At 52.2% G+C, this 12,500-nt stretch overlaps 1 protein-coding gene and 1 long non-coding RNA gene across 6 annotated transcripts; one reads left to right on the top strand and one right to left on the bottom strand.

The window, feature by feature from the left end:
• The first annotated feature begins 1,019 nt into the window (after positions 1-1,019).
• Positions 1,020-10,029, top strand: AP2M1 (adaptor related protein complex 2 subunit mu 1). Of its 4 annotated transcripts, XM_073896375.1 has the most exons (12): positions 1,044-1,155; positions 2,828-2,913; positions 3,212-3,328; positions 5,194-5,459; positions 6,212-6,294; positions 6,902-7,037; positions 7,131-7,272; positions 7,538-7,681; positions 7,784-7,919; positions 8,022-8,119; positions 8,638-8,749; positions 9,419-10,029. In XM_073896375.1, the coding sequence occupies exons 3-12, from the start codon at positions 3,255-3,257 to the stop codon at positions 9,551-9,553; spliced, it is 1,326 nt and encodes a 441-aa protein (XP_073752476.1). In that variant the 5' UTR covers positions 1,044-1,155; positions 2,828-2,913; positions 3,212-3,254; the 3' UTR covers positions 9,554-10,029. The 4 variants fall into 4 exon arrangements, with proteins under 4 accessions (XP_025733396.1, XP_073752474.1, XP_073752479.1 ...); XM_025877611.2 differs by lacking the exon at positions 2,828-2,913 and having other exon boundaries at positions 1,020-1,155; positions 7,562-7,681; XM_073896373.1 differs by lacking the exon at positions 2,828-2,913 and having other exon boundaries at positions 1,020-1,155.
• Positions 9,180-12,471, bottom strand: LOC112828522 (uncharacterized). 2 transcript variants are annotated; one of them, XR_012379387.1, is made up of 3 exons: positions 12,132-12,471; positions 10,530-10,616; positions 9,180-9,314 (listed from the first exon to the last, which is right to left on the bottom strand). It is a non-coding gene; the product is annotated as an uncharacterized lncRNA (long non-coding RNA). The 2 variants fall into 2 exon arrangements; XR_003209526.2 differs by having other exon boundaries at positions 12,006-12,142.
• Between the last annotated feature and the right edge of the window lie 29 nt (positions 12,472-12,500).

Below are 12,500 nucleotides of genomic sequence, written 5' to 3'. Positions count from 1 at the left end.
TATATTCGGTCACTTATTGGATTCACACTGTGGCCACCGTTTGAGGGAGACTAGATCTTCATCCTGCCACGTCCTGGCTTGTAGCAGGAGGATGCTGGAACAGTAGGGTTTGCAACCAGGTTTGCCCCTTTTTATCCTTCCTCCCATGATGGGCTCAGCAGCAGTGAAGGCAGCAGGGCATCTCTCCCTACAGAAAGAGAAGAGCTAACAGATTTTCTTTAGGTCCTGCAAGAGGAAGTAGGCGTTTCATGTCTGAGGGTTTGCTGTCTCTTCTCAGCTTGGATGTGAAGATTAACTCTTCATCAGAGAGGGGATTTCAAATTCCATGTCCAGTTAAATTAAACTTGCCAACGGTTTTTTAAGCAACATATATGCTTTCACTAGAAGGCACACAGGTCCTTGGCTTGAGAGGTCACATACGTATGTATAGCCGGGATAAAACAGACATTCTTGAAAAGCTTTGGCTAGTTTCTTACAAGTATTTGCTTCCTTGCTCCCTGCCCTTTTACTTGGGTCTTGATCCCTGGGAAAAGGCTCATGTCTGGAACAAATATTTGATGAAAAACTCTTGGGAGGATCAGAGGTGGTGTTAGAAAGCAGGAAATTCAGTACAAACACTTCTGCCAAGGCATGTGTGTGTAAAGTGAGCACAGCCTGTCCTCGGACTCCGGAGACAGAAAAGGCCTACAGCAATCTCAGGCTTGACAAATGGGCTTCAACAAATGGCATTAATCCTCTGAAGCTCTCCTAAACACTGAAATAGGAACAGGATGGATTGCAGACTACAATTCCCAGAATGCTCAGTGGGGAAAGTGAAGTGAGTGGAGAGGCGTATGATGGGATATGTATTTCGTGAAAGGGTGGATAAGGCCACGCCTATCCCTCTCCCAAGGCACGCCTTCCCAGCCGAAGGCATTCGGGTAGTTGTAGTTTTGCTAAACCTAGAAAGCTTAAAATTGTAAGCGAGAAGGTCGAGGGGCCTGACGGGATATGTAGTCGGCGCGATTGCCGGACGCGCACGCGCAACTGTGTTCGGGGCGGGGCCGCGGCACTGCGGTGAAAGCCGAGGCAGCGGGCAAGCGAGCAGGGGGCGGGCGGACATCTTGGGATCTGGAGACTGGCCGGGCGGGCCGAGCAGGGGGCCGCGGACACCAGGTAAGCTCGGGATCTGGCCAAGGGTGAGGGAGAACGCCTACCACGCTGCCCAGCTTTGCCCTTCCCTGCACTGCGCTACGCGGAAAGCTGCCCACACCCGGGACTGGCCTTAGCCTTCAGATCGGGAGAGAGCTGACGGCGGGGCGGGGGCGCCCGGGGCGCGGTTGCAGGACCGGCCAGGAGCGGCGCCCTCCACCTGACCCGTCCAGCGCCTCCCGTGAGAGGGAGACTTACTGGAATCCTCCCAGAGCGGGGACGCCACGCGGCGCCCCCCTACCCGGGATCGTGACAACCCCCCCTGCTCCTTGGCGCCTCCTCCTCAGCGCAAGGACAATTCCCCCATCTCCTAGGACAGTGACACCCTCTTGTGCCGCCTCCTTGGACTATGACAAGCCTCCCACCCTGCGGCACCCCCTCCTCCCAGTTGAGTGACACCCCGCGGCTCTTCTTCCTCAGGCCTGTGATAGCCCCCGCACCCCCGTGGAGCCATATTTTTCCCGCGATGTCTTCCTCCCCGGGGCGAAAAGCCCACCACCCGCTCATGCCTCTACGCTTGAACCTCAAAGCAAGTTAACGCAGCCCCAGCTTTCCCTTATTCACCACTGTCAGTCTCTCCCTAGTGTTTTTTCCTCTTCAAAGCCGTACCTTTGCCACACTGGAAACTCCTTCATCCAGATGTTCCCCCCACCCCACACCCCCCAGCCCTGTTGCTGCTGCAGGCTCACCTGAAGTAGACCGCCTGGCTTTTTCTACCAGTCTTTCCCCTTAACTCAGTATTCCCTTCCTGCCCTGGGCCCCACCTCTGCTCTTTGGTGTTCTGAGGTCCCTACCACTTGATACCTGTGAACTTGCTTCTTTGCTCAGGGCTCTACGTCCATTTTGCATTTTTTCTCCCAGCCTCTTTGGGACTGAAGGGTGAAATGTGTTCACCACCACCTTGAGAGACCTCTCACTGAGTTTGGGAGACCCTGATGGCCACAGTAATGGGCTCTATTTTCCAGTTTACAAAAGTCTGCTAAACTCCCTCTGCCCTGTGAAATTAATACCAGAGCTAATTCAGGAAATCTAGAACTAAATTAACCCTTTTTCTCCTTGCAAACAGTCTAAATTAGTTTGACCCAAATAATTTGAATAATTCACATATTCCGCCCCTTTCTTGTAGGTACTCAGGCCAGAAATGAGTTATGTCATGGGTCTGAAATCATAGAATTTCAGCTGGATTGATCTCTTCGTTTTATGAACCTGTACCCTCACCCCCCCCCCTTATTTTTATTGCATTTGGGAGCTGAGAGGGATCCTCCCTTTTTGAAAGGGAGGTGGTTAAAAATAACTCATAAGCAGCTTGGGTCATTGAAGTGTAGTCCGCCAGGGCTGGGGCCTTTCTACCCTCTTTCTACCCTGCTCTTTTGCCTGCTTATCTGACTGCCTGGGATTGGTTGGAGCCACACTCCTGGGTCTGTGTCAGGGCCTAAGGCCTCCCTTCTCTCCTCCCCACGCCCTCCACACCCTTTCCTGGAATGTTTAGACTTCTGTGAATTAGAGAGCAGCAGGTTCAGGCCCTGCAGTCTTCTCAGAAGGGTAGTGGAGCTTGAGAGACCGGGTGCTCCTAAAGCTGTGCCTGGGGGCCCCAGGCCTGAACAAAGTGGAGTAATTCCTACCGCCATTCCTGCAGCCGCAGGCAGGCCTTCACAGTGACTCACTGGCTACAGTCTGAGTGAGAGTCTGCACAGGAAGGGGCCAAAAAGGATCCATGCTGAGGTCAGCACTGTGAAGAGGGGGAGGGGGCTACTCTCTGGGCTCAGCCCCAGAAAAGGGAGGGTCTAAATGGCCTTAGAATCCTGGGCCCAAGTCCCTCCATTTCTTTCTCCTTTCCAGTGTGGGATAAACAGGAACTGGAGCCTGGCTAAGGGGAGGGGCATGCCTGGGGAGGGCTTCAGGGTCACTTACTGGAGGGTTGAGTCAGGAAAAAAAGCCTAGCCAGTGACCTGCACAGCCCCACAGAGGATGTTGGCAGAGGTTCTCAGGCCTTCCCTTACTCTGCCTCCGCCTGTCCTAGGTCTGTTCTCAGAGCGATGGGCCTTGGAGACTGAGCTGCCGCCATGATTGGAGGCTTATTCATCTATAATCACAAGGGGGAGGTGCTCATCTCCCGGGTCTACCGAGATGACATCGGGTGAGTCCCCTGGCTGAGCCAGCTGTGCCCCCACCCTTCATCCCTCCTCCCCAGCATGCAGGACCAGGTCTGTTCCTACCAGAGACTTGACTTGGACCACCCTCATCCCTTGCTGCATCCTAGAAGCTCAGCTAATACAGCCTGGTTCCCATTAGGTCTGGTGGTATTGGCCTGGCAATAGGCGGGACCTGTGGAATGGTGTGGCCCCTACAGTCTTAGGAACTCCTGCCCTTCCTGCCTTCTCCCTCCCTTAGTGACAGACCTACTTGCTGGAAATGAGTGCTTTTGCTCTGGCAGATTAATTCCTCCTCTGAGGAGGAAGGAGATCTTTCTCCAGGGGGTGAAGTTAGTGGCCAGGCTCGTGGTACTAGTCTGTCTAAGTCTTGCTCTCAGAAGCCCTTCTCATGGTGAGAGCCTTCACTGGATTCTCTTGAAAGCCTCTCCAGGCTGCCAAATCCTCTCCCACTCCCTTTCTCAGGAGGAGGCAGGCTGCTGACTCAGCTCTTTTCAGTTCCTCGGGGCCACTCCTAGAAGAGACGTTGTGAGCAAGCCTCAGGCACTCTCCGGGTCACTGAGGGAAGGGCAGGGAGCCATGTGGCCCTTTCTGGCCTATCAGAGTAAACCTGGAAGAGCTTGTTCTGGGTCCCTCAGACCTTAACAAGGAGGCACAGCCTGCCTTCTCATTCTGCCCCATCCTGCATGCCACTGTTCTTTCCTGAGTGAGGGGACACATCCTAGCCTCAGCAACTCTAATGAGATTGGGCTCCTCTGGTTCATGCTGCCCTGTTTTTTTTCCTTTTAAGAGCTTAGGATAGACAGTTATAGAATGGGCCTGCTGCAGTGCCCGAACTCCTTGGCTCCCAGCTCCCTGGCTAGTGGGCTGGCCTGGCCTTTGTGGCTGTTTGTCCCTTGGCTGGTGGTGGGCATGAACTAGAGTTGTGGGAGTGCCTGGCTTGCCTGAACCTGGCTGCCTACACCCATCCGCACTCCCTCCTGCCCTGGATGAACCTGCTTAAGCCAGAGCACATACTGTCTTGCATGCCTTGCTGTGCTTTCCCACCCCTTGCCTGTTGCTCGTCAGCTTCCACCTCATGGTGTGTGCTGCCCACCCCAGTGTGTTGTGTGTCTAATCCTCTCTCTTGTTGCTGTCACTCTCCTCTTCTTGCTGGCGTCATTTCTCTCATCCCATCTCATTGGCTGCCGTAGCAATAGGTAAGCAGCCTATCAAGCTGCCGCCCAGGCACAGGTGGGTGGGGGGCCCTGCCCCCCCATCATTGTTTTCTTCATCTGTTTTCATTCCCTGAACTCGTCCTGGAATTGGATCCTGGACAGGAATGAATGGTCCAGCTCCATGGCCCCTTGGTGCTTCTTCCTCAGTAGATTAGAGCCTTCTCCGAAGTCACAGTGGCTTTGTCTCAGTTCTAGAAGAGCCACGCCTCCCCACTGGTAGGATCACAAGTGGGAGAACTGAAGAAGGAGTAGGGTATCTTTCTCATTTGGGCCTGGAGCTTAATGAGAAGTTAGAGAGGTGGCAGCTGGGAAATTGGGGCCAGGCCTGGGAATCGGGAACATACCTCCTTAAGCCTGATGGACTTTACTTTATTAACACTACACCTGTCCTCCTATCATTCCCACCTGACTTCCCTGTCTCTGGTGGCCTTCAGACACCAGCTCAGCTCTGGCCCTACTCCCATGCCTCTGCTGGGGGCCACAAGGGAACTGCCCCAGTGGTTTAGGCATTGGCTTCAGAGTACATGTCAGACTTAAGCAGTGAAAGGGGGAAAGGTTGTTAGCAGCTGTGGTTGATCCCCATGGAGTGAGGTTTGACGGGGTGCTGAGCAGCCCCTATGTACCTTTTCCCTCAGGAGGAATGCAGTGGATGCCTTTCGGGTCAATGTTATCCACGCCCGGCAGCAGGTTCGCAGCCCCGTCACCAACATCGCTCGCACCAGTTTCTTCCATGTTAAGCGGTCCAACATCTGGTTGGCAGCTGTCACCAAGCAGAATGTCAATGCTGCCATGGTCTTCGAATTCCTCTATAAGATGTGTGACGTAATGGCTGCCTACTTCGGCAAGATCAGTGAGGAGAACATCAAGAACAATTTTGTGCTCATATATGAGCTGCTGGATGGTGAGGCTGGCAGGGCGGTGGGCCCAGGGTGGGGATGGACCTGATGGGGCCTAGCCTGGAGGTAGGGGCACGTGTGAGGTTCCCTCCAGTGTCCTGTGAACTTCATTTCCTGACTGTCTAGTCTTTTGAGCCCTGAAAAGGCCAGTCTAAATTCAGCCCTAAAGGCTGCTCTGAAGTAGAACACAGAAATAGGCTAGCGAGTGGAGGTGTGGGGAGACAGGGCGGAGGACCAAAGGATCTTTCGGGGGGCTAGGAACCTAACTGTGGGGCTTGGTAGCCTCCTGCAGTTAAGCACATTTCCCTCTTACCTTTGTGGTTTGGGCCTTAGTTCACTGATTGTCCTTCCCAGCTTTCTATCTCAACAGCTGCCTCAGAGCCTGAAGGAGGGTGAGATGTTACTGACTGCTGGGGTTGCATTATCTCTTTTCCTCTGTAGGGTATGATTTAAGGCAACAAGAGTCTTTCCACCTTCCCAGAGTCTGTTTTCTAAGGACTCAGTGCTTCTTGATCTCTTACCCACTGGCCATGAGATTCTTCTGATTTTCTCTGTGGAAAAAATCTGACGTTTTAATTATGTTTCCTTATGAAGCACAAATCCCAGAGTAAATGCTACAAAGCTAGAGGACATTGCTGCAGATGATCCCATACTCTTCTAGGGCTGTGCTGGCCAGATAGGTCCAGGCCAGGGGAGGGATTGGACTGAAGAAGCCTTCAGTTTTTTCCAGGGGCTGATGGTTCCCTTCCTTTTGCAGAGATCCTGGACTTTGGCTATCCACAGAATTCAGAGACAGGAGCACTGAAAACCTTCATCACTCAGCAGGGTATCAAGAGCCAGGTACTCGGTGGGACAGCCACAGCAAGGGTGGGGCCCATCCTCCTTGAGCCCCCTGAGCCTTGTCCCAGCTGACTCAAGAGCCCGGCTTTGACAGGAAGTGCTGGCCTGAGCCCTCTACCGTGATTGCGGGCCTATTTTGCTGTATGTGGCCTTCCACCCTCGGAGCAGCTGACTCAGCATCTCTGTTAGTGGGAATACAATTCAAGCAGTTTCCTTCTGCACTGGGGGAAGGAAGGGTGTGGGCTGCCCTGGAGGCCTGGTGTTCCTCAGGAGGAGAGAGCGTGCGCCCTCCTCTAGGATCCAGGCCTTATAGCTGCCTTCTTCTTTTCTGCCTGCTGCTTCCCGTCTGTGCTCCCCTCCTGCTTCCTGTGGGCATCACATTGGCCCTTTGGCCTCCAGCATCAGGTAAGCTGTTCCCTCAGCTTCCACCTTTACAGCTTTGCTCCAGTTTTCTTCAGGCCCTGCCGCATGGAGCTCATGGGGAGGATGAATTACAGGGTGGGGACTAAAAGGGAGGGGGAATGAGACTGGAGTGGGGATAGAGACAGGATCATTGAAGGTGGAAAGGAATGAGGCCATTAGTGTTTTTCTCTGTCCCCCCATGTAGACAAAAGAAGAGCAATCCCAGATCACCAGCCAGGTGACCGGGCAGATTGGCTGGCGGCGGGAGGGCATCAAGTATCGCCGGAATGAGCTCTTCTTGGATGTGCTGGAGAGTGTGAACCTCCTCATGTCCCCCCAGGGTGAGAGCCCTCTCATGATGAAGCTAGAGGGGCAGGATCAGGGCAGGATTCTCGTCCTAACTCAGATGTTCCCATGTATCTGTCTATCACCAGGGCAGGTGCTGAGCGCCCATGTGTCAGGCCGGGTGGTGATGAAGAGCTACCTGAGTGGCATGCCTGAGTGCAAGTTTGGGATGAATGACAAGATTGTCATTGAGAAGCAAGGCAAAGGCACAGCTGATGAAACAAGCAAGAGGTGCCTGAGCAGGGTTGCTGGTGGGAGAGGGTGGACCTTGGAGGGCTGAGCAGGGCTTGGTCTATCACAGGTTCCTTCAAGATTATCATTTCTGCAGTAATGCAGACTCCCTCTTTCCGAGGGTGTGCTTGCCTGGTTGCCAGCTTTCTCCATTCTGGTAGCTTTCCATAGTCTGTAGCGCAGACCTCACCCAGGATGTGGCAGCCTTTGGGGGTGGGACAGCCTCCCAGCCAACTCTCTCCTGCCACACTCCTGTACCAACGAGGAGACCTTCTGCCCCTGCTCGCAGTGGGAAGCAATCAATTGCCATCGATGACTGCACCTTCCACCAGTGTGTGCGACTCAGCAAGTTTGACTCTGAACGCAGCATCAGCTTCATCCCACCAGATGGAGAGTTTGAGCTAATGAGGTGCCATTGGGTGTGAGGAGGCAGGGGTGCTGCTGGCCAAGAGAGATGGGGGAGAGGGAGGAGGACAGGCTCCTGTGCCAACCTTGCTCCCCACCCCTAAAGGTATCGTACCACCAAGGACATCATCCTTCCTTTCCGGGTGATCCCACTAGTGCGAGAAGTGGGACGCACCAAGCTGGAGGTTAAGGTGGTCATCAAGTCCAATTTCAAGCCCTCATTACTGGCTCAGAAGATTGAGGTGAGAACAGGGAACTTGGGGAGGAGGAAGCACTGTCTCCAGGTACAAAAGCAGCTGATGTCAGGGCTTGACAGAGCGCCTTGACAGGTGTATCACTTCTAGGTGAGGATCCCAACCCCACTGAACACAAGCGGGGTACAGGTGATCTGCATGAAGGGGAAGGCCAAGTACAAGGCCAGCGAGAACGCCATCGTGTGGAAGTGAGTCTCCTTCACGAGGCCACTGCAGGGCTCAAGATGCTTTGGTGTACCCTCTTTGAAGTTTTACCTTCATTGTCTTGAGAGAGAGAATGTGTGTGTGTGTTGTGGGTGGGGGGAGGGTGCTTGTCTTTTTCTCCAGGAATCTCTGCTTGTGCTCTCACTCCTATACCTCTGAGTGTGCACATGCCTGTACTTGGGTGCGTGCATGCATTTATTTATCTATCGAAATGTTTCCATGTTTTTCCCTGTTTGCCCTTGTAATATTTCTGTGAAATAGAGAGCAGGGGATAGCATGCCTGTGTATCTAAGCTGAAACTGCAGCCAACAGTGCTAAAGGAATAGCATACCCAAGGTTCCATAGCAAGTGGTTATCAGGTTCTTCCCCATACTTTTTGTCCTGGCACCTCCCCCAAGCTCTTCAGTTCCCTTCCCCCGACCCCTCCAAAAAGGCACCCTCCACCTTAAAACTCCTCCAAGCTAGCAGGGGCACTTCCTGCTTATTGCCCTTCTGTTCCCAGGATCAAGCGTATGGCAGGCATGAAGGAATCGCAGATCAGCGCAGAGATTGAACTTCTGCCCACCAATGACAAGAAGAAATGGGCTCGACCCCCCATTTCCATGAACTTTGAGGTATGGCAAAGGAGGGGCCTAGAGCCATGGAAGGGTGTGCTAAGAAAGATCTTAGGATTGTTCAGGTCAACTTCTGTACATTACTACCTGCATATGAGACCTAGAGAGGGGAAGTGACTTTTAATTCGTAGACCCATTCCTTCCCCCTTCAGGCCTCTTACTAGAAATTGCTGTTCACACTGACAAAAACCTTTGACTTCTAAAGCTGTCATAAAACAGTTTTTTGGAAAAATTTAGATTGCTTGAATGCCAAATAAGACATAAAGTTTATTTACAGACAGGAGAATGGGCTGACTTTGTTTTGTGCATGCTAGGCATATAATTTTCTCCACCTTATTTTTTAAGCCCATAATATTGAGCAGGATAAGTGTGTTCTACAGTGGGTCTTTGGTTGTTGCCTGCTGCTGATTAAAGGAATTGATTCAGGTTATCACAGGCAAGGTCTGACTTCAAACCCAAGTGATTATTAGTTACTCTTGGATATGCTCTCTTCTCTAGTAACCTCTTAAGAAGACTCTTCTTAAGCTTCCCCCAGCTTCTTTCAGGACCCCAAGCATTCAAACACCTGTAGTAGAGAGAGATGAAGTAGGTCAGGGCTACAGAACTTCCCAGAGGAGAGCAGCTGTGAGAGGAAGACCACATTCCTAACTGGAGCTGTCCTTTGCCCAGGTGCCATTCGCACCCTCTGGCCTCAAGGTGCGCTACTTGAAGGTGTTTGAACCGAAGCTGAACTACAGCGACCATGATGTCATCAAATGGGTGCGCTATATTGGCCGCAGCGGCATTTATGAGACCCGCTGCTAGCTGCCTAGTAGCAGCTAGCCTGTCTCCCTACCCGCCCTTTTCCACAGGTCTGGGTGCCCTGGGCCACCACACTTCAGTGTCTCCTCCCTCCTGCTTTGCTGCCTTCCCTTTGCACCAGCCCCTGAGTCTAGGTCTGGACCAACCACATTGCGAGCGGGACTGGTGGAGCAGTCCCTGGGCTCCCTGGGCAGGGTGGTTTCTGGGACTCCTACTCCACCATCCATCTGTCTGCCCTGGCCCAATGCCAGGCTCTGTATTCTGTGACCAAAGCCAGCTGGGCTCCCTCTCCTCCCCTCCCCTGTGGCCACATCTCTCTGGAGTGGGAGGGTTGGCTGCCCCTCACCTCGGAGCTCCCCCAAAGGCCAGTAACGGATCCCCAGCCCTCAATCCCTACTCTGCTTTGGGATAGTGTGAGCTTCATTTTGTACACGTGTGACTTTGTCCAGTTATAAACCCAATAAACCCTGTAGAACGGAGTTGCTAAGTGTTAATGCGGGAGCTCGATGGGGAGGGGGACTGTTGGGATTGCTCTTCCCAAATCTCACGCTGCCTGCTATGAGTAGAATTTTACATTCTGAACTCTCTTAAGACTCTTGTCTTGTGTCGATTGTTAGGCCCTTCAAAAGTATCCAAGCCCTTATCCTGACTGGTGTTACCCCAGGTCTCCTGTCTCCCCAAAACACAACCTCAAGGGCAAGCAGCTCCACCTGGTCCCAGTCCCCTGAGGGTAGAGCTTCTTTCCCTAATTCACTTTCAGCTTTAGGCAGGTATTTTGTAATTAGCAAAGATTAAGCAAGTTTTACATTTGGATTTTCCCACCATCCTGAGAAACTGACATCTCAGTTCTGTCCTCTTCCCAATTACCCAGGCTTTCCAAACATTGGTGAGTGGATGATAAAAGGGATTCTCTTTTCTGTAACTTCCTCTCTCCAAAGAATCTTGTGATGAGCTTGTCCTTAAGGGGACTATTCCATACCCTGCTGGTGTGTTGGAGCAGATAAAAGCATATTTGTCCTCGCCATCTTTTCCTTGTTTGGCTTCAGCCGTTTTAAACGTAGAAAATCTATTAGAGAAAATTTCAAATATAAACAGAAGTATCGAGATATAATGAACTTTCGTGTCCTGTCATTCAACTTTAACAATTATCAACTCATGGCCAGTTCCTTAGTATCTCATGATTTGTGTTCACACATAATCCAAAAGTCCTGTGGAATTTTTTACAACTTGTGTCTGGATCTAAACAAGGTCCATTGTGGTCAGTGAATGCTATTTATCTATTTATTTGAGAGGGGGCAGGGGAGGGGGAAAGGGGCAGAAGGAGAGGGAGAGAATCGTAATTAGGCTCCTCACCCAGCATAGAGCGCAATGCAGGACTCAATCTCATAACCCTGAGATCACCACCTGAGATGAAATCAAGAGTCCAGTACTTAACCAACTGAGCCACCCAGGCGCCCCTCACTTTTTAAATCCTATAAACCATAGGTTCTCTCTCGGCTCTTGGAATGTTGTTGAAGAAGCCATCGTTTGTAGTTTCCCCATCAGTTCCTCTTCCAGGGGCACCTGGGTGCCTCAGTCGTTAAGCGTCTGCCTTTGGCTCAGGTCATGATCCCAGGGTCCTGAGATGGAGCCCCACATCGCATCGGGTCCCTGGTCGTCGGGAAGCCTGCTTCTCCCTCTCCCACTCCCCCTGCTTGTGTTCCCTCTCTCTCTCTCTCTCTCTCTCTCTGTCAAATAAATAAATCTTAAAAAACCTTCCGGGGCGCCTGGGTGGCTCAGTCGTTAAGCGTCTGCCTTCAGCTCAGGTCATGATTCCAGGGTCCTGGGATCGAGCCCCGCATCGGGCTCCCTGCTCTGCAGGAGGCCTGCTTCTCCCTCTCCCACTCACCCTGCTTGTGTTCCTTCTCTCGCTGTCTCTCTGTCAAATAAATATTAAAAAAAAAAATTCCTCTTCCATCTGTTGCCTATGAAGTGGTTGTTAGATTTAGTAGCTTAACTTTTTAAACTTTTTTTTAAAAAAGTTTTAAGTAATTTCTACACCCAAGGTGGGGCCAAACTCGGGACCCAAGAGTTGCATGCTCCTCTGACTGAGCCAGTCAGGTGCCCCAGGATTTTTAAACTTTAAGAAGTTGGATTGATCTTTCTAGATGGCAAAAGGATAATGGATCTTAGGTGAAAATCTTAAGGTTGGAAGAATATTCATGTTAAATGTATAGCAGTAGCATCATTTGGGGAAAATTCCTAACTTCTAGAGGGAATTAGTGAAAGTAGCTTTATACACTCATTTACTGAGCTTCCTGGTGCAGAGAAGCCTGTTTTGGGTGTGTAGGTAAGGAATAAATACCGATGAATTTGCACTGGCCGATCTCGTTTTCTTGCCCTTTGGCGGTAAGTGAGCTTGTGCCTTGGGGTGATGTTAGGACTGAGTGAGTACAATTTGCTGAAGTCTGCTGACCTGTCAGAGGTGAGAGAACTGAGGCTGGCCGCCCGGCTAATACAAAAAGCCCATACGCCTTGGGGACCAGAACAAAACCCGTGGGCCGCCCAGAACTGCAGGAAGCTTCTGAGGCCAGGGACTGACCATGAGTCAGCAGAGCTCTCGGTGGCCTCTAAAATGGACCCGGCCGGGCGCGCTGACACAGGCGCGCCTCAAGGAAACGCAGGGATCTAGCGAGTCCCGTGTGCTTTATCAACCGCCTGTCTCTTGGGAGGTTCCCACTCGCGGGACCACGGGTATCTCGTGCCCTGATAAACCGCGAGCACCCCTGCACCCCGCCGCCGCCGCCTTTCGGAGCTCCACCTCCCAGAAGGCAGCGAGAACCGCACATGTGGCTAGTTTTTCAGCGGAAACAGCGTTGCGCAAGCGCGGAGAGAGCAGCTGGAGCGTAGGCTCTGAGCGGCGCTTGCGCACGGTTCCTCCAGCCCCGTTCACCCGGTCCACCGGGTTCCG

This window comes from Callorhinus ursinus, unplaced genomic scaffold (genome assembly GCF_003265705.2).
Source record: "Callorhinus ursinus isolate GAN/ISIS: 27379988/994484 unplaced genomic scaffold, GSC_fseal_2.0 scaffold1, whole genome shotgun sequence".
Taxonomy (NCBI): domain Eukaryota; kingdom Metazoa; phylum Chordata; class Mammalia; order Carnivora; family Otariidae; genus Callorhinus; species Callorhinus ursinus.
The sequence above is the reverse complement of the archived record's forward strand: the minus strand, read 5'-3'. Positions and strand labels throughout refer to the sequence as shown.

Bases quoted from the DNA above. Each gene is read 5' to 3' on its own strand.
- AP2M1 (XM_073896373.1), top strand. From the start codon at position 3,255: ATGATTGGAGGCTTATTCATCTATAATCACAAGGGGGAGGTGCTCATC. The intron at 7,273-7,537 runs GTGCCTGAGCAG...TGTACCAACGAG, and splicing joins GCTGATGAAACAAGCAAGAG to GAGACCTTCTGCCCCTGCTC. The intron at 8,120-8,637 runs GTGAGTCTCCTT...TTCTGTTCCCAG, and splicing joins GAGAACGCCATCGTGTGGAA to GATCAAGCGTATGGCAGGCA.